Below are 26,274 nucleotides of genomic sequence, written 5' to 3' on the forward strand. Positions count from 1 at the left end.
CGAAGCAGCTGGGCTGGGGTAGATAACCACTCTAAGTCATGTTTCCTTTGCTCAATGACTCAATTAGAAACATAGCATGTTAAGAAAACATGTTTTCTTATCTCCCTGGCTCACTGAAATCAGCTTTATTTAGCTAATAACCTCAAGTTGGCATAATGCCCTTGTCTGTTTTAGTTGCATTCCGGTCCTGCTCACAGTGCTTCGCCAATCATGAGTAAAAAATACTTTCCTAAAATATTTAACATATTAATAATTTTGCAGGTGTATATTTGTTTAAATATGCTTCTGTAGCTGTAATCTGTCCTCATTACTAAATGAAGTGCTAAATTTAGCATAAAAGCTGTCAACATGTTCCAATCAACATGTCTTAATGACTGCCAGCAAATGGAAATGAGGCTTTCATGGAAAAAAAAGCTGAAAAGGTACAAATGCAGAACCAGATTAGATCAGCTGCAGTGATAAAAGGCCACTGCTCACTGCGTGAGGTCACAATTTAAATCAACCCACCGTGTTTATGCTATTATTTTAATTGTTAATAGAAATATTGACTAGCTGCGGCCCAGGCAACGCTCCTTTGGGTCCCGTTTGTGGTGTTTCCGTTCATTAACGTCTCCCCGTTAGCAGCTACATGTTGAGATCTCCCAGTGAGCCATTTTTCAAACCAGTTAACGTGTGCCTTGTTAATTCCATCTAATGGAAGTTTTTAATCAAGGTGTCAGCCGGTGCTAAATCAAGCACCTCGCGGAAGTGCGAAACATGTAATGTCCACATTATTGCCTTTCTCCCGTCAGCTTTCCGTTTCTGTAAAGAGATTTTCCTCTTTAATCCAGGCTTGTCTAACAGCACCTGCTTTCATTGAAACAATGGGGACTTCTCTCTTTTTTTTTTTTTTCCTTTTTGAAGTTTTTTTTTTCTCTCTTTCAAGGTGTCCCAGAAGAATCATTCCTTTATTCTGGCCAAGATTGATGTTAGTGCGTTTCCTGCTTACCCTTGCTAAAATATTGGCTGCTGTTGGCAGACTTCCAGTTCTTTCACATTCCCCCTTCACACTCTTTAATGGTTGTAGGAATTAATATTTGTGGTTTGGAATATGAGAAATGCATTTTGAAGTGGCACCAGCTGATACCAGGTACAGTTGTGGCCCTGAATTTCAAACACTATTGATCTTTTACTGGTGAACGGGGAGTTTTCTTGCTCTGCAGACTTTCAGACAGTGCCATAGCGTATCCCTGGTTTGCTTTGCTTTAGCTCTCCTGGCTGAGCTTTTAGACCTGAATAAGGCTGAAAAATCTTGTTCTTAGCTTAAGGAAGATGTGAAATAGCAATGACACTGTATTTTCCAGGTGTCTCATACATTTTTTTTTTTAATTTTTTTTTTCCCTCCAGGTTTTAATTAGAAGTGGAAGGCAAGTCTTCGAAATACAGGATGGCGACTCATCAGCTTTTAAAGACTAGGGAGAAGAAAAAGTCCTGTAAGGTAAAAAACCTTGAAATGTGATGGTACTGACAATCTTAGCTCTCACGTTTGGACCTGGCACGTCTGCACCTGATGAGGTGGGAACACTTTCTGTTGGCTGCGCTCTTCTTGGTTGGATTATTTCCAATTTAGTGAGTCCAGGAAGTTGCAGCGTGGGGCTTTGACGTGTATTTGACTAAATAAATACAGGCGCATTAGGTGTGCACAGAGCTTTATTAGCAGGAAGAAAAGCAATGAACTAATAGAGGAATAGCGTGCTTTCCACATTAGCTCCAGTCGTAGGCACGTACTGTTTACAGCTCTGCGTTAAAATTGCTCTGGAAACCAGGTCTGCGTACAGCGTCGACAGGCTCAATCTGCTGCCAGAGCTCAAAAAAAGCAGCGGCGGGCAGTGAACTTTGGTACCGCAGTGAGTGCTGCACCAGCGATGGCACTTGCTTGATTCCACAATTAACTCTGTAGAGCTAAGCTGGCAGAAAACTACGCTTTTTTGGGGTTTTTTAGAGGCGGTTGTCTGTTAAGTGCCAGCATTGTTGCAGTGGAGCGGGTGGGAACGTTCAGCCCCGATAAAAGGGGAGGGAATGACCGATGCAGTCTGCATTGGTGAGTAAGTCATGCCAGATCTATCGATAATTATCCTCAAAACATTTAATCCCACCCATGTTAGACATTACTCTTCTCTGTGCAGTATGAAGACCAGAGTAATGTTGAAATTAAGTTTCTAAGCTACCTTCTTTTTCCACGTGCTGAGAGTTGTTTCTAAATATAATCCCTGGGTTACACTGAAATGGTGCTATTTTTGGCTTTGCCCGTCTTTTTCAGGAGGCAGTGTTGTTCCCCAACAAAATTACTACTGAGCAGGAGTCCATGGTGCTGGTGAAAAGGCTTCTGGCCGTCTCTGTGTCCTGTATAACGTACATGAGAGGGCTGTTCCCAGAGAGCTCTTACGGAACTCGCTATTTAGATGGTAACACTTTCCATTTGTGCTGAATTCTTATTTCTGCTTGCTGTATTTTAGCTATAGTCTGCTTTACATGTTAACTTCCAGCTGCTCATATATGTATGAGTTCGGTTTTTTAGGAAGTTAGCTATCAGGCCTTCTCAAGTCTGGATGCAGACAGTGCTTCTGCATCAGGTAGATAGCGCAGAAGACTACCTGGAGCTGTTGGCGACTCCTGGCTTTTCTCTTAGTGTTTCTTTTGGTTTATAATCATTCCTTGGCATTGCCAGCCCCGTGAATCAGTCTCAGAGTCAGGAGATTGACCTGAAAATCAGTAAGTTTTAAGAAATTAACTCTGACGGATGTCTTTCATTTTCCTTTGCATTTTTGAGCCCTTGAGGTTCACGTTTTTGGCTCTCCTTGCAAGATTGAATGTAGATTTAATTTTTTGTTTTATTGTTTTTTTTTTTTTTTCTGTGAAAACTATCTCAGCTAACCACGTGTGCTTGGGAATCAGAACTTTAAGGAAAAAAAAGAACTTTAAGAGGCAAAGTCCTGCCACAGGATCACAAGAATTAGTGAAGCTTTGATTCATCAACATCTTTATGTCCACTTAAGATGTGTTAGTAGGGTGTGAAATGTTTCCATGCATTCCAGTCTGTTTCTATGTTTTACTTATGCAGCCAGCTGTCCTGAAATACGGTCACGTGCACTTTGTGGACTTGGTTGAGGGCACAGGAAATCCCAAATCGGCTCTTGATCACCTAACCCTGCAAAGCCACTGGTCTTTCTAATCAAACGTCAGGTCTTTCAAGTGCCTTTTTGATCCAGGATGTTAACATCTGGCCTGCACATGCCTTTGAAGACTCCTTGGGTGAATCCTAAGGTGCTATTAATTCACATCTTCGTTTGCAGGATGGGTTTCCTCTTGCCATTCTGAATGCTTGAAAACAGATGTAGAAGGAACTGTGTGGAAAAGCTTACCAGAGATAGTTTATTCTGAGCACAGTTGTTTACCTGATGTGGCTGTCGGTGAAGTGTGAATGCAGAAGTGAAGGTGGTGCTGGGGAATGGCAGAACAGATGGGAGCGGAGAAGAGGAGGGAGGAGAGGACAGAAGCTGCTGGTGTTTCAAAATTAAGCCGTAACTCCAGCACTTCTTCTGGGAGAGCCCAGAGCGTCTGAGGAAAGTCTTGACATTTGAAAATGCAGCAGTAAGCTTGCGGCAGCCACCTGAGACTCAGTGGAAAAACCAACATTTCCACTCAGGATGGACCTCCAGATAACACATTTTATCCAAAAAAGGGAGGGTGACTGGCTTAGTTTCAGTGTTTGCCCAACAGCTGTGATAAGGATTGTAACTATGTGCTGGTATCTGGTTTTGCAGACCTCTGTCTAAAAATCCTCCGAGAAGATAAAAGCTGTCTGGGATCATTGCAGATAGTCAAGTGGTAAGTGAGTAACAGCGAAACTGAGACAAGATTGTGCTGAATAGCAAGACATCTGCCCCTCACATTCTTCTTCTTCCTGAATTTGAAAATACTGTGCCCAGTAGTGCTATTGACTGTGCCAGTGCAACGCCCGCTGCGGCGGGGAGTGTGCACGGCCCTGTGCGTAAGCAGGACAGAATTAGCTGACCAAGATCATGAGTTCAAGGTCTGTTGAAGTGTTGACTGGAGTGAGGTCATGGTTAGGCCCCAGAGCACACACAGGCAGCGCAGGTACGGAGAGAGGGTAAAGAAAATAATGAGATTGATTCTATCAGGATTCCTGTAGCTTGTTTTTTAGTATGTACCATATTTTTATCTCTCTGGATATTGTGTGTCTAAGTACCTTACAGCTTTCTTGTGTGATATTTAGGATGTATTTCAGAGTTGGCGTGTTCCCAGCAGGCAGAGAGGCTGACTTTGATGTGCTAAGGAGATACCTAGCTGCACATCCTTTGACTCAAAGAGTAAATATTAGACCACTGCTACCTCAAGTATTTACTACTTTGAGAAAGTCCATAGCTGTAAACTATGCATCAGATAACAAAAAATTTACAAGGCCAGACACGTCAGGCTGCACTCAGGTTGAAGTTCCAGCCAAGCTCCGTACGAGGCCGATGGGAAGAGAGCCATCAGAGGTGAAGCTGGGGAGCTAGAACGGAGTGCTGAGCAGAGAGCCGCTCCGAGCCAGCCTTACGGCGCAGATCCTTGTCTCTCTCAGGATCTGAGTGGGCTCTAGGCCGAGAGGATGTGGCCCTAGCAGTATAAACAGTGCGCAAATGTGCACGGGAGGACACTGCCTTTGTGATGATTGACCTGACAAGGACTTTACAAGCGCAAAATGTTGCTAGCTGTGTTGTTTTTATTCCAGAAAAAAATGCAGTTTATACTGCATCTAATGAGTGTGTGTTTACAGATCAGGAGATAGATATTGCTGGTTAGTATTAACATCTTTTTTCCCTGGCAGGATTCAAGGTTGTTTTCATGCTTTGGAGAGGCACTATGTAAGTTTTTTATGGAGTTTCCTATATCTTCATAAAGTATGGACAAAACTATCGTTCCGTTCCTGCTTTATATTTGTTTAGTGATCTTGTAGGCACACAACACACGTTCACAGCTGTGGGACAGGGAGAAGGCCCTGCCCGGAGTATATACATGTGAGATGTGGGATTTTATTCCTTGAGCCCAAATATTGACTGCTGTTGCCGTCTGCACATGTCTGTGAGCTACTTTGCAGCCTGAAATGGATTTTCCTTAGTTCTGTGTTCTACATTTGTATTCCCTAATGTCTGCATAAAGACACTTCCAGTCAGGACTGAGATCTTGATCTCCATGCCTGTTTTATTGAGAGAGGTTCTTCTGTTCTTCTGCTTTCCTTCACCTCCTTTCTCCTGATCTTTTCCCGTCTTCTCATCTTCCCTAACCCTCCTGGCTCTTCTCTTGGGTTCAGAATTTATTACTTATTTTGGAAAGTAATTCATCAAGTAAGGTGTATAACTGGTTCCAGGACAAAACCAGCTAGTAGGCCATCATATTCCTTGCTGATTCTCATGTACAAACTGCTCCGCACAGGACAGAGCACCAACGGTTGTCATCTCTGTCAGCGCTGTTCGTCAAACCGACTCTCATCTAGATCAGGTGAAGTGGTGTTAGTGTCGGCACTGGTGATCAGATGGGCTCTTAAACAGCAGTGCTGCTGTCAGTGTGCCTGAGATAATTAAAAATGTTGTGAACTCAGTTTATTGATTGCTGACAGTTCTAGGAGGTCTTTAGTCCTCTGCTTTTTTTGAGAGATACAAATTAACTGTTATTTGACAAGGATTAAGGAGAGAACAGAGATATTTAGTGCAAGTTCTGCGATTGTTTTCAAGAGTAGTCCCACGCACGTTTTCTTGCTACAGCGTAAATTAAATAACTTTAGGGTTGTTTCATAGCAGAAGGCAAATATTAATCCTCAGTAGCTATGGGTGCTCTTGTAAGAGTTTTAAATCGACATAGCCTTTGGAGATTTGTTTAGGGAGAGTCCCAAGAGAGAAGCCTGAGCATGCAGTTGCCTTCCTGGGAAAGGCAAAGCCGAGCAGAGCGGCCACTAGATGTTGCTGATGCTGTGCTGTGAGGAACCCGCACAAAGGGTTTCAACTCCCAGGTTGTTGAATGTGTGTGTTCCCTCACTGTATCTGTGTGTAGGCAGTTGGATTTTGATGGATCTTTCTTTTCCTTGCCCACTAAGGTTAGATTGTGATTTTGTGTTTCGTTTTCTTTTTCCCTCCTCAGTTACACGTTGCTGTCCTCGCAGTAAGTAAACGAATACTAGGTGTTTTTCTTCCCTCACCCTGCTTGACAGATACGGAGTCAAGGTTGTGTCAACCCGTTTGTGCCTTTGTTAAGGGGAAGTCCAATGTACGTGGTTTTTAATAGAGCGGTGACCTTTCTTAAATATGGTAAATATGAACTTCCTAGGCTGTGCAGGAATGTTTTGCTCAGTATGTCAGACTTCTGGCTCGAAGGCCTTAAACTTGCGTCCTTAAACTCCTAGGAGCACTTGCATGTGCTTCATATCATTCCTTCCTTTAAAGTTTTCCCTCTGCCCTTGGAAGCTGCTGTGTCTTCCCCGTTTCCCCCTGCAGAAGGGTCCTCCTTATTAATCTGATGCTGAAGAAGCCGCACACAGGCGGTTACGTAGCAAGTGGTTTGCCCTGGTCCTTTGTGAAGCCCACAGCTATGCTGTGCATCTGTTCTGTGCCTAATCTGAGTAGTTAAATCTCAGGCGTCAATAGTTGCCTGTGAGGGCTGGAATGGGAATTAGCCTCATTCCTCCACAATTACACAGCTGAGTGTCCTCTACCTGTCTTTGAAGCGGTAGGTATTGACTGCTGATAGAGGAAGGCTGTTTCTCAGCCGTTCCTTTCTCTGATCGCACGCTAAAGATAGTACAGTCTCTGCTGTAAAATGAAAATATCGTTGTTTAGTCACTTTTCACTGGTTCAAGTTATCCAAGAGGAGAATGCCCTCACTGTGCTTTCTTATAACAGATTTACACCAATCCCAAGGAACCGGAGGTAAGAAAGAGTCTTAATTAATCTTTGAGGCAACTGAAGGCATGGGTGAGTAGATTTGTATTCAGAGTGGACTTGGAGCCTTCAATTCTACCCTGACATAACTGCTTGGTGACCCTGTTTCTCTTCTTCTGCCTTCACTTAAGAATGCCAGCTCAGTGAGCTGGATTGTGATCAAACGCTCCCACCAGGCACGCAGCTGTGGGCCCATCGAGGGCCTCGGGCAGGGATGTTAACCGGCAACTAATGGCCATGTTGACAATTTTGTTTTTCTTTCCTGATGAGGAGAAATGGGAAACTCAAAATTAATTCTTTCACAGATTGTCTTTTTAACAGCAGTATTGAAAAGAGAGCGGTTTTTTTTAATGCAGAGAGGTTAAGGAGAGACGTTGTGAATCACTTCAGACCCGGGATGTATGCGCAGTGTAGTGCCTGTGCTTAGCCTTTCAGTGCTGGCTGTTGTGTTTCTATTTTTTCTACATCTAGACTGGGCAGTGTGATATACAGGTGAGGTGCTGCTGTCTCCACAGAGCAGATGCAGAGAACGGCTGCAGAATCTTTGCTCACCTGGTTACAGTTCTGCTGCGTCGCACCTCAGCATCTGGGGAGAGAGCAAGAGCTTAGTCCGTAGCAAGGCTGGGATTTGTAAGGAAGGCTGAGAGTTAAGGGCTCGGCTCAGCTCCTACTAATCGACCTCATTGCCTCTGGAAAAAGTGGATGATAGGCATGGAATTGGACTACAATAGATCCTTTCTCTTGTGGTGAAGTAGTCTGTTCTTCCTAATCATTCTATTCTCTAAATTCATACCAAATCCTTTGTTTTTAAATGGAAAATCATCTAGGTTGGTTTTTTTTTTAATTTCCATCATAAAACTCTGAGACCAGTAAAATTCAGAAACTTTTCCCCATGCAGTATTGCTTGTATTTCCCAGTAGGAAGAGTCCTTCCGGCCTTTATCTCCATGCAGAGCTCTGGGCCAGGCTTCCTCGTGACGCTGCATCACCCGGGAAGCCTCACATTTTTCCTTTAGTAAGGGAGGACGTGCGTACGTTGTGATGCTTGGCTGGCCGCAGTGCCTCATCAGAGATTTAGGCTGGGGACTCAGCACCGCAGAGGAAGTGGAAGGAGGAAGCAGGAAGTTTCTCTCTTTTTTTTTTTTTGTGATTCTTTCAGTGGTAGGTAAGCTGTGGTGGTTAAGAAAATTTGCCAAAGCCTGTGTAAGCAATAATAGAGTTAAAGCTGTCATTGTGTCATTAAATTAATGCCGTGCTCTGGCATAAAGTTATGAAAGGACACTGCTGAGTTCAGGACGCATCTTTACGCTCGTTACTGAAAGAGACCCATTTCTTCTTTCCCCCTCTCTTGTTAAATCTCTAGACAGTGACTGAGCTGTATCAGTTCAAATTCAAGTATGAAAAAGAGGTGCCCCAGATGGACATCAGCAGGTAATGGTTTGGTTTTGTTTCTCAGAATTACACTGTGAAAACTGTTCTTGAAGCACTAAGAAGAAGCTGCACTTTAGGATTAGAGCAGGTCTGAGTTGCTAAGCAGCTGCAAATATCGTCAGGGTTGAGGATAGTTGCCCAACAGGATGTGAACCTCCGAGCTGATGAGTAGAAACGCTGTTACGCAGCACAGTGAGGCACTTAAAGCGCACCAGAACTGAATTAAGGACAATTAATAGAAACGGTGCCTCAGCAGGTTAGCCGTGCAGAAACCGGCACCGTTGTTGAGCTTGCTACTGCCTCAACTAGTAACGAGTGTTCTTCCACTCTCAGCCGTGTGCTTTCAAATGAAGCTTTTTCAGGTTTGATCCCTTCCACTGTGATCCTGCACCCAGGACTTCTTTTCCTTGGGCATTTGCATATGCATATTCTGCTTGAGCAGTTTTGCGTGGGTGACCTGAGAGAACTTTCGCTTACCATGCCTGAGTTGATGCTGCAGAATGTGTGGCAGGAAGCAGCAGCTTTTTGCATCTTTTTGGCTCTGTTAGATATTTTAAAGCTGTGTTTAGTAGGCTGTAATCCTGTGTAGTTTAAAATAAATACTATCAAAGGCTGTTGGCGATAACCAAAGCAAAGAAATATAATTAACCCGTTTTTAGTTTGCTTCTTCAGTTGCTGTTGGTGAAAGATGGGTCTTTGGGCATTTGAACCTGCCTGTACGGCAAAAGAGCTCTGCTGTCTTGTATGCTCCTCAGGAAGCTCCTCCGCAGCTCTCCCGTAGTGTGCCGTGAGCCACTCTTTCTCTAAACACATCCACATAGTTTGTAGTACGTGGCAAAGTGATTTTCTGTTGGGAAAATCTGAACTATGTCTGAGTCTGGAGTGTCCTGTTGACTGTACCCTCTGTTTCTGCTTTGAAGCTGCTGTCAGTTGTCCTCGCCACACTGAGGGAAAGAGGAGACCTTTGGGATCTGAAAGATAATAGAGAACTCTTGAGCACTTTGATTTTTTTAATCAGCTTTGCTCAGACCAGTCATTAATTCCTAGAAATAACAACAGTCCCGGAGCAGAACTCCGCATCCCTTGGTGTCAGTCGTACTGGCCAAGGAGGGGCTAAGTAATCTTGCTGCTGTGTTTGTATCTGCTCCGTTGAAATCTCATTGCTGCTCCGAGGCTTCGGAGCCCGTGGCATCGGATTCCTGGGCTCTGTTCTGTTTCTGACTGACACTGCTGTCGCAGGATGGCGCGTGTACCTGCAGTCGGTAGTAAAGTGGCGTCCTGGCATTGATTGCAGTATTGTGTCATCTTTGCTGTCAGCTCCTTCAGCTGGTAAAACTGCTGTTATCCACCTGCAAGGTTTATTGTCGTGTGCAAACTCTGAGTTAATTGTTCTGCGAGAGATATTTTGTGGGTCTGCACCCTTGTATCTGAGTGGTAAAGAGAAACTTTCTCCTAGATGGTCTCTGCCTTATTTCAGATGGATTTTTGATGAATTCCTCTGCGTTGATCCCAGTACTTCAGAGAGGTTTGGTTCCTCAGCTTCTACCTTTAGACACATTCCTGCATCAAATTCACAATGTTATTCCCAGATTGAACCAGTACTTGACCTGTTAATTCCTATGGAAGTCTCATATCTTTTTTTTTGCTTATACTCTTTTTCCCTTACTGTTTCTATTCCACTGATCCCAAGAGTTGTAAAGGTGATGTGTGAGAGAAGGCCTCCCTTCTCTTCACTCCACCGTAGGCATTGCCAGCATTTGGCCTCTCCCTCGATGCACATTTCTGAACATACAGGATTTAATCCGCTAGCACAATGTGCTCAGCGCAGAGTTTTGCTGTTGGCAGTCTGGAGCCTGCCAAACTGTACCCTGGGAATTCAAGCTGTTCAACAGCCGCTCGGTTTTCATGACAAGCCAAGAAGCTTCAACTGGAAGGGGAAATCACTCTTAATGAAGCAGTTCCTTCCAGTGATTTAGTCAGTCACATTCAGCCCTGGGATCCTCTCTGCTCTCTCGCATTACTTCCTGCTGTTGAAGCAATTTGGGACTCTCCAGCCTGTGTGTAGTGTCATCCACCTGCCAGTGGTCTGCCAAAGATGTAACAGGAGAGCTACGTTTTTTTTGTGGGCCTTTCTCATTCAAAGTTGGGAAGTTTAGGTTCCTTAGTCACGTAGTGATTCATCCAGTCCATCTTCAACCCTCTAAAGTTAGCTGGCTGATCTAAGCTGCTCATCTCATCTACCTCTGTAGTCAAGGGAAACAAACTCCTCCAGAGGACGATTCATCCCACTTCTGTTAGGCGTTTGTCTTGGTCTAGACTGCTTGCTTAGACTAGCCAGCTGACATTTGCATGGGTGAAGGAGGTGAGAGGAATGCCCCTAGTCACTTCTGAAAAATGTGCTTCTGAGCTAGTTTTTCTTACATGGAATTGGAGTGAGAACATGCAATTCACTTCCCTTCAAACTGCGAAATGGACTTGAAAATAGCCCCTGTGATGAATCGGCTTTCTATGGGATTCTCACCTCATTCCTCTCATTCTTGACATGGCTTAGGTGAAAGGCGCTTGTTTTGTGGTCCTTTGATCCAGTTTAATCATGTTCAAACAAGTGAGTCATGGCATTTCCATAATAGGGTCCATTGCCCCAGCTACAAAGTCTGTTCAAATGTAAATGCCGTGCCTCTTAGTTTAGAGCTGTTGTTTGGCTGATGCCACCCCATCCCTGGAGTCTGTTTCACTTCCCTGTTTATCTGGAAATTACATAAAGGCACTGTCACTGGGGGTTTTGGACAAGTCAGTGGGTGCGCTGTTTGTAATTAGATCGTGAATATTCATGACTGAGGAAAACAAATCTGTTATTCTTCTTCCGATTGTAGCATCCAAATGAACTTTGTGAACGGGGCGTGCAGCGAGGACGCTAAACAAGCCAGCAGGCTCCTGATCCGTAAACTGTACCTGTTAATGCAAAACCTCGGGCCGCTTCCCAACGACATTACCCTGACCATGAAACTCCTCTACTACAGTGATGGTAGGTGGAGAACAGCGTGTGCTGTGGGGAAAACTTCCCTTTCCATCCGTGTCTGTGCTAATCGCGGGCCCCTGTAAATCCGGAAAAGCATAGCAAGGTGAAATGGTAGAAGCTGTTAAATGATAACGGTGAGAAATGGTGTAAACATAGAAAAGCCTGACACACAGGGATGGCAGGTGCTTTTCAAGAAAGGGTTGAACATCCATGTAAGAAGTGCATCCATGCAGTGTGGAAAGGAGAGATCCTTCTCCTTCACAGTTTTTGTGCTTCTTCTTTTAAGGAACAGGTATCCTGCATTTGTCAGGTTCTGCTCCAGAAAACTGAGCGCATTAGTGGTATCTCAGCATCCTAAAGTCATTATTTCTTTGAGCTCCCTGATAAGATTTGCTCAGCTCATTTTTTCCTTTGCATTCTCTCCCTTCTTCCCGAAAAAAAAACCCAGAATATTTTTAGTAGCTGATGTTACTTGAGGCTTGCTCTTTATAAATGAAATTAAGCAGAGATGGAACTCTATTTCTCTGACATCAGTGTGTTCTTTCTCCCTGTATAGTGACTCCCAAAGATTACCAGCCCCCAGGCTTTAAGGAAGATGGCAGCTCTGGTGACCTCTTGTTTGATGGTGATCCTGTCAACCTGAGAGTCGGGTCAGTCTCCACCGGGTTCCACCTCATGAAAGTGAGAGTGACAACTGAAAAGAAAAGAATGGGGACAGTTGAAAGCAACCTGATCCGGAAGAATGGCCCTACTGAGATCTCCCATCAAGGGTTAGACTGTGATGAAGAGGAAGAGGAGGGGAACATAAAGGTATAGAAAGAGCTCTAGTCGGTTCTCACTGGAGGAATGGAGTTTATCTAGTAAAATTCTCCTTAAAAGAAACATTTTATCAGAATTGTAGTTTAATTAGGCTTTCAGCTTGTCTTGTGCAGCAGTGCTGCTGCGGATTGAATGCTGAGACTGGAAGTCCGTAGTCATAAATTGAACTTCATTCCAGCATGTCCACTGATTTATTGAGTCTGGCGTGTTCTCCCAGAAGAGGGCAGTGAAGTGGTTGTACCGAGAGATGCAACACACGTGTGTGCGCACACACACTCTTCTGCACAGACGGATAAAATTGCAAACAGTTCTGCATTTCCGCTTGGCGTTTCTCAGGACTGAGCCATGTTCCGCTGTGTACTTAGGTGGCGTCCTTTCCACTTACCTCTAGCCATCTAAAAATTGCGTGGTGTTTTTTAATTCCTCTAGGCCTCCCTCTGTGCTTAGTGGAGGAGAAGGCATCTTTAGCAGGTAATTCCGATAATTTCCTTAGACACCGAGGTAGGCTGGCATGAATGGTCTTCTGGTGGTGCCTCTCCAAAATGACAGAAGGGGCAGCCTGGACTGGGAGCTCAGGCTTGACGATTTAATTTTAGGTGGTCAGTGTCAGGGAATAAACTCCAACATAACTAACTCCTGAAGACTGGGAGCCATTTAGGTCGGAATTCTGTCTTTTCTTAGAAAATTTCTCTCTTGAAAGACCTGTAGGGTTGGGAGGAGGAAGGCCTGGACACTGAGGAGCTGTGAAAATCTCATCTCTATTAGTGCTGGGTTTATGGATTTGCCACCTGGGCATATTTTTTAGGTTATGCTGTTAAGACAAAGCATCATTTGCTTTACAGAATCACCCTCTCCCTGTGAGAGCAGATTCAAGTGAGCGTGGAGAGAACAAAAGTGACACCCATCCAAACTGGAAAATGGAAGCAGCATCTTTTTCCTATCAAGATGCAGGTAAACACCCAGTTTCAAAACTGCAGGAGCTTGTGCTTGTGACTGTATCCTAGCATCATCGCTTACTGTGAAACGGATGGGCAGAGTTTATCAGGCTGTTTGAATTTTGTGTCAGATCAGATTGAACTATAATCAAGGGCACGTTGTATATGCTTGGTTTGTTTAACAGAAACATTCAATTTTTTATCGATATCTTTCCAACCTCTTTATCTCGGCAATTTTTTTCAGATAGAGAGGAAATGCACAGTTCGTCAATGCCGAGTTACATTATCTACATTTTCACCAAAGCGCTTTTCCTTTAGCTGTTACAGTTTGCTTTTGCTAATGACTTCCATATGTGAAAACGTACATGAGAATACATGAAAAAAAAAGCCTTTTCTCACCTTCCAATCAACCTGGCTTCTGATATACCATGCTGCATTTGACCTTTGAGCCTCCCAGATATAGCCTGTGGAACAATACCATCTAGTGACAAAATGGTAAATAGCATTCCAGACATCCCCGAGCAGTGGAATAAAGCAGCTCCTCTGCCTATGAAGTCACCTTCTCACGTCTTTCTCCTGCAGATTCTCCGATGACTAATAAGGGGTGAACTCATCCTGCCACCTTTTCCACTGTGGGGTTATTAGCAGGATCTTCCTCCTCTAACTGGTTGCCTGTTTCCATGAAACTGAGGCGCTTTCGGACCCCCCATCAAATTTTATTGAAACTGCCTAATAGGGTCAGGGGACAGCTCCCCTCCTTCCCCATACACAGACACACTTGGATAGAGGATATGCAGGTGTAAGCTTTGTTTTCCTAGGAAACCAGGTTAAAATGGAGTTCAGGTATAATTGATAGGAGCTGCTGCAAGCTGACATGTTGCACGTTCAGATGGCACTTTGTTCAGAAATCTGTTTCCAGGAATACACAGCCAGTGATGGCACTGCCAAAGGTTAAACAATTTCAGACTGAGCATGGGATTTTGCTACAGTGGTTTACTCAGGCTTCTGGATTTTTTTTTCTCAATTAAATGTAGAGTTTTAACTTCTGAGCTAATTTTGATACGATGTTTGGATTGTAGGTGGAAAGAAGATGACAGGAGTAAAGGAGATGGGCGGGATGCCTCGCTCAAGGGCATCTCAGCAGGTGAGCAGATTTTAGTGGCTCTAAGATACGCCAGGCAGGGTGAAATTCACTGCCACGGAACATTTTGTCATCTAGGATGGCACAAGATTTAACTGACACTACTGGATTTATTGTGCGATATTGACATACACGGAGGCTACAAAGTATTAGGGCACAGGGATATAAGCGTGAAGGAAGATATTTTCCATGGTCAGCTTATTTCATACATCCAGTACAAGCATTTTGTACTGTTCTCTGGTGTTGGCACTTGTGTACACACGCAGACTAGACGTGTCGGTGTCCCAGGCAGGCCGCTTTACCTGTGTGTGCGTTTGGATTAAGGTTCTGAGATCACCACCCTGTGTTAGGTGTGAAGGGTGTGTCTGGCTGTGGCCTAACGTGGTCTTCACTTCTCCTTTCTTGCTTCCAGGCTCTGTTTGTGTGTGAATCACAGGTACTTCCCGATCCTATCCCTTTTTGGCTACCTCTCTAGGATAGGAAGAATTATCCCCTGGAGGTGCTGATCTCTTTTTCAGTGGTTGTTGGGGTAACCTGAAGAACGAGGGTAGACCAGACATGTAATTTTAGATAAGTAAAGTTATGTGAAATTAATTCCATCCAGAAGACTGCCCAGGCCAAACCCTGAGTCAGAATCACAGCTCGAATTCGTGGGCTTGTGCAGAGGTTTTTTCAGTGAAAGGGCGAATCTCTGAATACCACCACTTGATCCTCCTCCCATTCAAATTAGTTGAAAATCGTGTGAACTGGAATGTTCAGAAATTGAATCTTTACAGGGTAAGTTAATGAGAGTAGGAAATTGCTACTAAAATTTTCCCCGCCTCTGTTGAAAAGAATCCCGGGGTGTCTAACCCAGACAGCAACTGGAGACTACAACTTAACGTGTCATTCAAAAGGCATCTGCGAAGTATTTGCCTTGACTCTGAATCTTAGAAATGAACTTCTGTGCCTAGGCTGGTATTTTTCAAACTTTAACCACATTTTTTTTTTGTGTCACATCCTCCAGCTTCCTTCTGATCATTGTTTATTCTGCCGTCTGTGTGAAAACAGGAGCCTTTCTTGTTTGTAACTCGTGGTTGTCCCACTGATTCATGCTCTGACATTCTCTCGAGTCTGTCACGATTGTGAGCACCAGACACCTCTCTCTTGCAGCATGGGAATTTCATTAGAATACAGTGGCAATAGTGAGAGTGTCTGAAGGTGGTGGAAACTGCATTACTTACCGAAAAATGGAAGAGTCACTTTATCCATTGTATGCTTCCAAAGACTTTTAAAAAAGAAAAAAAAACACAAACCCAAGCCCTCTGCCTGGTAGATTCTGCATGGCAGAGGGATTTTTTAATGTATTATTTGATACTATTTTTTAAACCATCATAGCTTAGAAGCTGGCTAATATTTCAGTCAGTTAGGGAAAAACCAAGTCAAGTCACTGGTTAAAAACTGGAGATGGTCATTGTAAAGCCAGTGCTAATAAAGAATTGACACTATTTTCCGTATGAGAGGGACTTCCCCTTCTTTTCTGAGGGAAGTGGCTAAAACAAATGACCATTGTGTATTCCTCTTGAATCAGGAAGCCGAACTGGTGAGTGAAGTTTGTCTTAAAACAGGAGGATAAGCTTGAGTGGAGGGGAAGTCTGAGTTAGGTGTTAGCTGACAGGGTGAAGGGTAGGTAAGATGGGTAGGGGTCCTGCTGGGGTGTGAGTGTGAGCACCTTGTTGCTATCCAGGCTACAGTACAGTCAAGGAATAGCATTTTCCAGCTGTCAGGTGTGTCCAGAGAAGCTCTCAGCTTTGAAGAGCTGAAAGGTCTTGTTTTGTCCTGGATTTCAGAGTTTAATTAGCTTGGTGCGTGAGGGGCCTTGGGGAGCAACCTAGCCTAGGCCATGGCAGTCTGCTTTTTTGAGGGGGCAAATGTGAGCCCTCGCTTCTAACTTTGAGTTTAAGGTTTCCACCAGAAGATCCCCTTGAACTGTCTCACAGAATGATCACTCACGTACCAGCACTACTGCGAGGGAGCGGGCAAGGCTGGACGGCGAGGAAGGTGCGAAGAGAGGCTGGGAGAGAGACCTGCCCTTCTGCTGGGAGCACTGTTCGGCTGTCCGTGGGGCAGCACCTCAGGGACTGGGGTTGAAAGGTGCTCTCTGTACAGTCAGACATTCAGGCCAAGATTTTCAGAAGTAACTAAACCACTTTGGAGTGTCTAAAATTTGGTACCTGTACGAGGATTTGATATTTGAGAAGTGCTGAGCTCAGAAATGTGGTACCCACAGTCAGGAGCTGCTTTTGGAAATGTGGACAGGCCCATTACTGCTCTTCATCTGAAGTGAACTGCTTATTCTTTCTGGTTCCTTGGCTGTCAAAAATAAAAACTGTGCTATTGGTCATTATCTTCCTGACCTATAGGTCTTCAGGAAAACCAGGAATGGAAGTATTAAAGGCTTATTTTTATCTAATCGACACGGGAGAGGCAAAGGATGCAGATCTGCTAAAAGAGAAGCAGCTATTCCTGTCCAGTTAGTAACTGGCCTTTAGTAACGGCCACGGAGAGTCTGACAGAGGGCTTTACAGCTTGGAGAAAAATTTACATGCGCTCAACTGACTTGTTATCTGCAATCTCATGATTGATGATACTTAGGATCAAATGAGAGATTGCCCTTTCCCAGCAGAGCATCTCTGTACTTAATCATCCGGAGTTAGACACCAGCATGTGAATGAGCCCACTTCTGCTGACTTCAGGAGAGGTTTTCTGATTGCATCAGCCGGGTGTTTGGCCCAGTGTGCTGTCTTTATGTGTCTTGCTACTTTCCACTAGCGTTCTAGGAGCCGTGAAGAGTGGAGTAAAATAGGGAATTGCTGCCCATTGATTTAGCTTATAGAAATCTGCTGATGAGAATGGGGTCCTGCACTGAACTTCAGATAACTTCTTGAATTCTTCATCATACTCCTTTATCCTTTTGTGAATCCTGTAGTGTTCTTGTCCTGCAAATTGATTTTGGTAAGCTTTGTCTTTGTGTAAGCAAACATGTTGCAGTGGAATGAGTTTGGAATGAAACAGAACTAGAAGATGAGTAAAATCTGACCATGTGGACGCCTCTGCAGGCTTTTATCTCCCATCAGGAAGCTGTGGGCTGAAGTTCTGGGGTGGTCCTTAGAGCACAGTCTCGCTGCACAGCGAGGCAGCCATGCAGAGAGCCCTGAATCTCCCCTGACCGAGCCTGCGCCAGAGCTGGAAACGGTGTGGCCGTATCAGCACAGCACAAGTCAGTTCTGCCTCCCAAGTTTCTGGCTTCGTTAGCTAGCGCCAGACGCTGCTCATGCTGCTAGACTGGCCGTGCTTGTGCTACTAGACTAGACCCCTGAGGACCTGAGGAAGCGTGTTGACAGTTGGCCTTGTGTGGACAGAATCAGTTTGGATGGATGGTCGCTCAGGGGTCTCTCACTGCGATTCACTGCCTGCTGTAGCCGTGCTCCTGCCATGCGGATTAGCTCTCTTCTCTGGAGCTGTCTGAAATCTCGATGTCTAGGGAGAGCTGTGTACCTCAGTGCTGTAAGTCAGCGCTGGTTTAGCCCTCAGAGGATAGCCTGTCTGGCCTCCAGCTGCTGCTCCCGTGCAGAAGGCTTGGCTACCTGGCCACGTCCTCTTTCTCCGAGGGACTGTGTCAGCGATGGAAGCCAGTGTGAAGAGTCATTCATGGATGATGGGTTGCCAGCAATATCTGCCGTGTTTGCCGGTGATCAGCAAACACAGCTGCTGGTGCCCAGGGCCGTGGTCATCCTGCTGGAGGTTCGTGGGCCTTTGCTGAGCTTCCGTGTTGTACACAGCTTCTGTCTGAAAGTGAAGGTCAGCGCAAGTGGATTCAACTGCAGAATAACAGCTTGGGGATCAAGACCTTTGTTGTCTGATTTTTCCCAGGCAAACCACTTTTAAAGTTGTCATGACAGAAAGCAGTTGAGGGGTGAAGCCTGCCATTTGCAGAGCAATAGGAGAGCATTTTTCTGTGGCAATGTCATTATCTTGAACTTGTGCAGAAAAGAAAAAAAAAAGAAGGGTTTATCTCTAACTGTCTATCAGGAGAGCAGTATCTGATGAGGAGTTCCCAGAACATTTTCTCCTCCAAACCAGCTGAGGCTACGCAGACCCAAACAACGAAGAGAGAAAGATTCAGAGATGAGCTTGCCTCTCCTTCCCATTCTGGGAGGAGTGAGACAGGGAGGTCAGGAAATTCCTGGCTTCACTCAATTCACGTCAGATCCTTAGCTGTATCTTGGGGCCATTCATCCCTCGCATGAGTTATCCCTGTCTAGTGCGCAGGAAACAGTTTCCTAGTGATCTCTTCACTCAGAGGTGAGGCCTGCAGATCCGGGGAGATTTAACTCTTGCGCCCTCGGGGTCCCTGACAGCCACCCCAGGGACATCCGCAGGAAGACGTGGAGCTTCCACGTGGGCTGCCTTTCCGCGTGTTCATAACGTACGTGCTGGCAACCAGGCCCTCTAGAGAAATCCGCATAAACTGAGGTTGGACAGATCAAACATCCCGTGAGGGACTAAGCTGGGGAGCAGCCTGGTAGGCAGAAGGAGCGTCCATTGCTTTTCGCCTCCTCGGTTACAACGCTGTGATCTTACAGAAGGAAAGCTTCCAGTTTCGGGAGGCGTATTGGATTGTGATCCTGCGGTCGGAATGGCCAGCACGGCAACATCCAGTGGGATTGAAGGCCCTGGAAGAGTTTATAAGGAGAGGGATTGGAGGGATTGATATTTTTTTTTTCATCAAGTATATATTTTTTTTTTAATTTTTTTTTTTTAAAGTGTGTTCATTAGTCCTTTAAACACTACAAGATACTTGAGGTACAGAGTAGACCTGTGAGACTTCCAGTTTGCGAGAAAGAAATTGCGTTGAACGTCAGAGATTTTAACAGGGAGCTATGGAAAAGGAAGAGGACTAGTGGTAGTCAGTGATGTGTTGGCATGGCTTCCTGGGGACAAAAATATGGCAAGTTTCCACAGAAGCACCACAGTGAGCGTCTTTCATTCTTCCACCTGCGTAAATTGGCTTTCATGCTAACCAGCATGTACAGATGTAAATCAGGATTCTGTCCGCTTGTACAGATGAAAATCAGGATTCATTCCACTGATGTCAGTGCAGTCGCTTTAGTGGAACCTGATACAAGACCAGTGCTGAGCCCTGCATCGAGCATTTAACCACTGTGCCGCCTTCGCAGAACCACTGAGGTCAGGAGGGACACCTGGAGGTTGTCGTGTCTACCCCACCTGCTCCAAGCAGGGTGAAGCAGAGCAGGTTTCCCAGGACCTTGTCCAGTCAGGTGTTGAATATCTCCAAGGATGGAGGTTCCACAGCCTCTCTGGACAACTTGTGCTGATATTTTATTGCTGTCACAGTAAAAAAAAAAAGTTTGTCCTTATGTTTAAATGGAATTTCCTATATTCCATTTTGTGTCTGTTTCCCTGTACTTTCACTGGACACTGTGACGTACCTTGTGAACCTTGATGCTGCTGTGCTTGGAGAGCATGGAGCAGCCAACGGTCAGGGAGAAGAGGGGAATGATTGCCTTCGACCAGAGAGAAGTGGCCGTTCACCAGGGTGCCTCAGCTCGTAGGGGATCTATTTAAAGAGTCGCTGGCTTGACTTTTGAAAGTGGCAAGTGTTTGCTGGGCTGTCCAGTCAATGCTAGCCGCAGCCGAAATCACAGGATGCGTCAGGCACCGGCTCTCCCTGGTTAAAGTTTTGTGATGGCAATAGATGTCCCCTGGCACCTGAGGGTCATTTTGCCTTATTTCAGCAGTTCAGTCTTGTATCTCAGTCCTTATTCTTCCGGCTCGCTTGATGGAACTGGACTTCTTTTGACATGAATGTGCTTCTGAATGTGTCGGGATAGTTACAAGGTACCCAACTAACCACTGCGTGTCCCTGATGAAGCGAACTTTTCTGAGGGCATAAAATGTGCCAAGTGCCAAACCTCAGCATGGGGCAGGCCAGGGACAAAGAGGGACACAGGCGAATGCTCTTGTGCAATTTTAGCTTTTCTACACAGGATGCCTTGGGAAGCAAAACACGTGTCAGAAGAGCTGTAAATTTGCTTCGATTTATGCTGGGAATTTTTGGACGGAATACGTGGGGACACTGGGGATTGCAAATTGCAGAGCGCAGAACGAGGTCCTGATTTTGTCTATCTAAGAATAGCAGTGTAGCTGTGGTCTGCTCATTCCGCTTCATCCACCAGTCTGCCTTGGGAAGGCTTTAATCTAAGTCTAATCTATTTTTAGCCTGATATCTTCTCCAGACAATGCGCAGCTGTCCTGTTAGTTTTATGCCAGAAATTAGTAACACTTGTATGATTCACAAGTTAGCTGTATTTTCACAGAAAAATTCTGCGGTGAAATACTACTTTTTTACATGCAGCACAGTGTTGTAAGACAGGAGGTTCAAACTCACTGTATGTTCATGGTGTGACCTAGACCTAGAGCTGCTCCTTGGACTCAGGGTCAGGAGGATCTGTTCCTGTCTTTCCTGCCTGGTCTGGACTTGTCCCACCTGTCCTGTCGTCAGCGTGGTCCCTTTGCAGGGTAAGTGTGCCGAGGCCTGGGCCTCGTGCCGCGTGCTTTCACAGCACCTGGCTCATCGGTGAGCCAAGGGCTCGTAGTGGTTGTGTAAGACAAAAAACCCAACATTCGTACAGCGCAAGCTCTCCCATCAGTTCTTCCAAATCAAGCAGCCTAGTACATGGGAAAAATTAGAATTAATCAACTTCTAGAGGCTTTGATTGTGTGTTTAGTCAACGGGAGGGACTTCCTGCTTTTTACCACACCGTTTAAGAGGTTTACTTTCTGGTCAAAGTCAAATAAACATACGTAGGATCTGACTTAATCCCATTTAGAGCAACGTTTCTGAGGAACAAGCTTGAGTGTTTGGTTAAGGATGGGACCTGAAGTTGGACTTAGGGTCTGTTTCTGGCTCTGAGTTCCTACGCGAACTGGGCAGGGGCAGGACAGGACATGCTGGCTTCGGTGAAATACCTCACACAGCTGACATCTTATTCATTCGATAGTTGAAGAGTGCTTATCTAGAGCACTTGATGGCTTGCATAGATGCTTTTGCTCTCCTCATCTCAGGTTCGTGTTAGGTGGTCGTGCTGCCTGTGGTAAAGGGGAGGAAGACTGCCGGAGAGTTGCAGTGGACTCTGCGTGAACAGCTGCTCGTTGTGGCTTTTTCTCCTGCCTCAAAAGTATCCCGTCCATGCAGAAAATTCAGGAGGAATAGCAGAGGGGTAAAAACTTGGCTGAGCAGTTGCCTGTCCTGCAAAAGATCCGTTCCTCACTAGAGGAAATAAAAGCACCAGCTCTAGCTGATTCTCTCTTTATGTGGTTTAGGCTAAAATAGAAGGAGAGCCGCCTCATTCAGGTGGCTGGGGGCCGGGAGACTTGAGGATCATCGCTTCGCTTGATTGTGTGGCCAGCGGGAGAGGGTACAAACCCTGCAGCTGTGTTAGCACTGGAGAGTTTTTGGATGCAGTGTTTCCCCCCTCTGAGCCCTTTACTTCAAAAAAAAGGAAGCAGACAGGTTAAAACCATGCCAGGGAGAGGAAAGTAAATAACTGCCTAAAATGCCAGTTTGAGCAGCTGGATATCAGGTCAGGAGCTGTAGCACAGAGATCCACTCATCACTTTTCCTCAAGCAAATACCTTGGGCAGCCTTGGAAGCTTTGTCAGCCTGTGTGTGCAGGGTGAAGGAGAACCTGCGCGTCCAGCTTTGACAGATTCTTGTTTTCTCTGTTTTTGTGGGAAGGAAACGGTACTTTCTGCATTCAGCAATATTGTGTTGCTCAGAATGAAGAGGAGGGGAGAGGGGAGGAAAAACAATTTGAAACATGATAGAGAGGCGAAGTGAGGTTGTCTCAAACTGTTTTGCTGTTAATCCGTAATCAGAGTTATTTCACACATTAGAAAGACCATTGCTATGTAGAGATTACAGAAGCCTCATACCAAGGTCAGATGGAAAGAAAGCCTTGGTGACGCGAGTGGGGAATTCTGTAATGACCACATCTTGTAATCTGGAGACCTTGTGCTGGTCTCCAGGATGCATTCTGGAATAGCTCTTTATTAACTCCTTGTGCTTGTCCTGCTTCACTTACAGGATTCCTCATGTTTTATGGCGAAACTGGAGAAGGCACTCCTGCTTTGGAGTCTCTTAGCACTCTCTTCTCTCTTCATTCACGTTCTCTTCATCCACATGAGCTTTCTTTTGGAGGCAAAGTTGAAGCGGTGTGCTGTGGTGTGTCCCTTCAGCTCAGTTCCAGTGAGAGCAAGAGAGGTTACATTGCCAGACTGTGTGCTCTGTCCCTTCTGGGTGGGCAACAACACCCGTTACTCTCTACAGCTCCAGATTATTATTGTAGAAATGCAAATATGTTACGTGATAACGAGAGTAAGCGAGTCTGTCACTTGGCACGGCCAACACTTCAACTGTTGTTCTGGCTGTCCGTCCCGCTGTGGTCTGTCTGAATTGCCTGTCCCATTGACTCATTTATCTTCTAACATACATTTATCTGGTTTTTTTAACCTTTTGGTTTGTAGGCCCCTGAATATGTTTGAGGAAGATTTGTGTCTTTCTACAGGGAAGTTAAGCCTCTTGGAAAAAAGCTTGCTTTGCATAGTTATTTTTCAGGCTCACAGGTAGCCTTTGAAGTCTGAGATGGACCACGTTGTGTTGAATTTCCCTGATGTGTGCCTCCTCCTGAAAGCCTGTTTCCAGTCATCACAAATTTGACATGTGCCCCGCTTCTTTCACATGCTTCTGTGATTATCTGAGGTTGGTGAAAAAGGCTGTGCCCTGTAAGCTACTGTATTTCTCAAAGGTCTCCTTGCTCCTCGTATTTTCTTTCGGCTGTGGGGAGGTGGGTATGGCTCCTCTCACAGTCCCAATTCCAATCCAGTATTCCAATTTTGATTCCTTGCCTAATTGCTTTTCTGGAGAACAGGATCACAGTGAACAAACCCAGGAGGATCCAGGAAAACACACTGTAGTTTTGGAAGTTGTATTTCTTGACTCATCTAGCAGGAGCCTGTACCGTGAGAATGATCCCGGTTTCTGATGGTTCTTACAGATAAACTGCCTGAACCTTGCGTTTAGCCAGGAAGAGGTAAAAGGACCCAAGAAGAAAAGAAAGGTCAGTGAACCAGAGGAGCCACTTCTGGAAGGCAGGAAATGATGTTCATTCTGACACACAATACATGTTGGAAGGTGTGAGTTTGCATTGTCATCTGACTAGTAGAGACCTTTACTCTCTTCTGATATTTAACTCTTCCACATGTATTTCTGCGTGTTTATTTGTCTAGTACAAACTTTGGATGGTGAAGAGACAGCGAGCACCGTAATTGTCATAACAATGTCAACCAGCAGCACTTGTTTGATGTTCTAAAGTTGAGGATTTGTGATTCCGTGTGAATGTTGTCTGTGTGCTGCTTTCTCTCCGTCTCTCTCCCTCACACCCCCTCCACTCCTGCTGGCTAAATTTCCTCCTCCGTGGCTGGGCTGTCCTTTGCCAATATGCCATCAATATTTAATGGCGCTGTTTCAGGATGAACTCTCTGAGGTATCAATACCAGCAAGCAACAAGTCTCATGATTCACTAGATTGCACTTAACTTCATCCTATCTACTGTTTCCGGAGCATAGATTTTTTTTTTTTTTTTTTTAAAAAAAACCAGTTTTATCTATGTTGAATGCAGAGATAAAGTAATCTGTACACATTTTCTGCTGGTGCTGAGTTTTTCTTCTGACTCTGCAAGCAATGTTGCTATGACTGTATTATCAGCTTATTTCTAAAACAACAACCCACCATGTACCAAGGGGCTTAGACAGCTGTGTGATATAAATCGTGTTGAAACACACCACATATAAAACCTAACTTTAATAAAGGTACCTTGTGGTTGCAAATACAGGTAAGGAGAGCAACAGCAACAAAAGAAAAAAAAATCTGCGTCCCTTGGAGCAAAGGTTCTGTGCTTTGCGTCATGTAGATTGCCTGGCAGGCACGCTGTCAAGACCTAATGGCGGCTGTTACTGGAGTGGGAGGAGCAAAATGGTCTTAATTGGTCTTAAACATTTAAAAAAGATGTTCAGGGAACAGCCTTTGCGTTACTTTATACACGTAGCAAGAGAGAGACTGAAATGTGAAACAGTGAAGAAGGGAATGTGGTGCACCTTCTTCCCAATGTCGTGTTGATTGCCTGAAGTGTTCCAGTGTTACGGTGGTGGGGAAATCACAGCGCTAGAGTGCAGGAGAGTAACGCCCCCCCGTAGTGTGGCAGCATCCCTGACACTTCAGGTGTGCCAGAACGGTGTTTCAGGGCAGGACTTGGCGAGCAGCAGTGGGTTGGGATGCGAGGTGTTTCTTTAGGGGTGTATGTCAGACAGCGCCGTAGAGGGCAGTGGGGATCGCTTGACAAGGGTCTGACCCAGAGGGTCCGGGGCATCTGACTGAAGGACCTGGGCCACCCGCGGCATCGCTCAGCACACCTGTCACCATCAATATGGTGATGTCTTCTGCTGTGGCTCCAGACATCAGGGATCTTCCTCCCTGCGGAAACAGTGACCTTCCCTTGGCTAGACAAACGCTACCAGGAGGTGTGGAGTGATGCACCTCTCTCCTGCTTTTACTCTGGTTGGCCATCTGAAAGAGCTGAAAGCCGGGCTGGAGCTGGCTGACCGAGCAGAGGTAACGCTGGATCTGAGCACCCCTAGGTGTTCAGCCGACCTCGTGTTCCAGGTAGCTGAGTAATGCGTTGTGATCCCAGTGCTAATACGACAACTGTCCTTACTCGGCCCCAGGCAGACAGACCACTGACAGTCCCGGAGCCTGCAGCAGCGTCTGGCAGGTTCCGTGGCTTGATGCCTGTTTCACAAAACTTGTAGAACATGAGACTTCTCCATTTTATCCTCACTTTCAGTCCTGTGTTCTCAGTTTTGCACCTGTGGCCTAATAAGCCAGTTTGTTCACATGCCAGAGCAAACCAGAAATCTTCCTTCTGCCCAGATTTTGTAATATTTGCTCTCACGCCTGCACATCCACAGGAGGCCTGCGTTCCTCACAGAACAGCTGCACCTCAGGACCTGCCTTGACCTGAAAGCTCTGCCCTGGCACTGCCAGAGCGTGCGGCTTCCATATTCCTTCAGCCCGCTGACTCCTGCCTGCACCCAAAACCTCCTCGTGTTGTTGCATCGTGTGTTTAGGAGAAAGTCAAACGTGTCTGGGGTTACGGCTGCTCTAACAAGTTAGTCCTTCTCCTGGACGCGTGGTACCGCACGGCTTAGGGACGTGCCAGCTTGCTTGGTGCGTGCTGGAAGGTGCAAAGCGTCTTGTCCCTCAATGAAAGTGAAGTGAGCTCTCTGGTGGCACCACAAAGTAAGAGTGCGCGCGCAGACACCACCAAGTAAATCCGCAGCTTCGTTGGCTGCGCCGTGTCCTGGTCTTGTAGCCATGGCCAGAGGCTCACTGTCTCAGTTCACGTTGGCTTCTAATCAGCTATTTTACGGTAATGACTTTTAGTCATTTTCATTTCAGGCTTGGTTAGAAGTAAAGTAACTTGTGATGAACTGCCACGGTAAGCATCTGATTTTTCTTTCCCACAAACTTGTGGTTACCATCAGATTCTAAGAAAAGTCGTTCTGCTGCAGATTGGAATCACATCAGCCACTTACACATATCCTTTTATTTATTAGCAATTCTGCTTGGCTAGCTGAAGGTAAAAAAAACCTTTTTCTTGTGTTTCGGTCACATTTCTAGTTAATACTCATTAACTGACTTAATGTGTGTTACACATCATCAACCTGATTCACTACTGACATAAAACAGAAGCAATTCGTTAGTAACGGTTCCCTGCCAATTAGTGAACTAAATTACGTTTGAACAATTTTCTTCAAAGATTCTCCTCCTCCCCTC

General features: G+C 45.4%; 1 protein-coding gene across 2 annotated transcripts; it reads left to right on the forward strand.

The window, feature by feature from the left end:
• Positions 1-1,426: 1,426 nt before the first annotated feature.
• On the forward strand, positions 1,427-25,716 carry HORMAD2 (HORMA domain containing 2). 2 transcript variants are annotated; one of them, XM_086761612.1, is made up of 13 exons: positions 1,427-1,477; positions 2,300-2,444; positions 3,804-3,867; positions 4,871-4,907; positions 6,178-6,198; positions 6,936-6,962; positions 8,337-8,404; positions 11,278-11,429; positions 11,980-12,233; positions 13,085-13,193; positions 14,257-14,321; positions 23,438-23,511; positions 25,644-25,716. In XM_086761612.1, the coding sequence occupies exons 1-13, from the start codon at positions 1,427-1,429 to the stop codon at positions 25,714-25,716; spliced, it is 1,140 nt and encodes a 379-aa protein (XP_086617738.1). The 2 variants fall into 2 exon arrangements, with proteins under 2 accessions (XP_086617738.1, XP_010124393.1); XM_010126091.2 differs by lacking the exon at positions 25,644-25,716 and having other exon boundaries at positions 23,438-23,542.
• Positions 25,717-26,274: the final 558 nt, after the last annotated feature.

This window comes from Chlamydotis macqueenii, chromosome 17 (assembly GCF_036417535.1).
Source record: "Chlamydotis macqueenii isolate bChlMac1 chromosome 17, bChlMac1.mat, whole genome shotgun sequence".
NCBI lineage: Eukaryota > Metazoa > Chordata > Aves > Otidiformes > Otididae > Chlamydotis > Chlamydotis macqueenii.

Coding starts and splice junctions, on each gene's coding strand:
- HORMAD2 (XM_086761612.1), top strand. CDS start 1,427: ATGGCGACTCATCAGCTTTTAAAGACTAGGGAGAAGAAAAAGTCCTGT. Junction 1,478..2,299: donor AGAAGAAAAAGTCCTGTAAG/GTAAAAAACCTT, acceptor CGTCTTTTTCAG/GAGGCAGTGTTGTTCCCCAA. Junction 13,194..14,256: donor TTTTTCCTATCAAGATGCAG/GTAAACACCCAG, acceptor TTTGGATTGTAG/GTGGAAAGAAGATGACAGGA.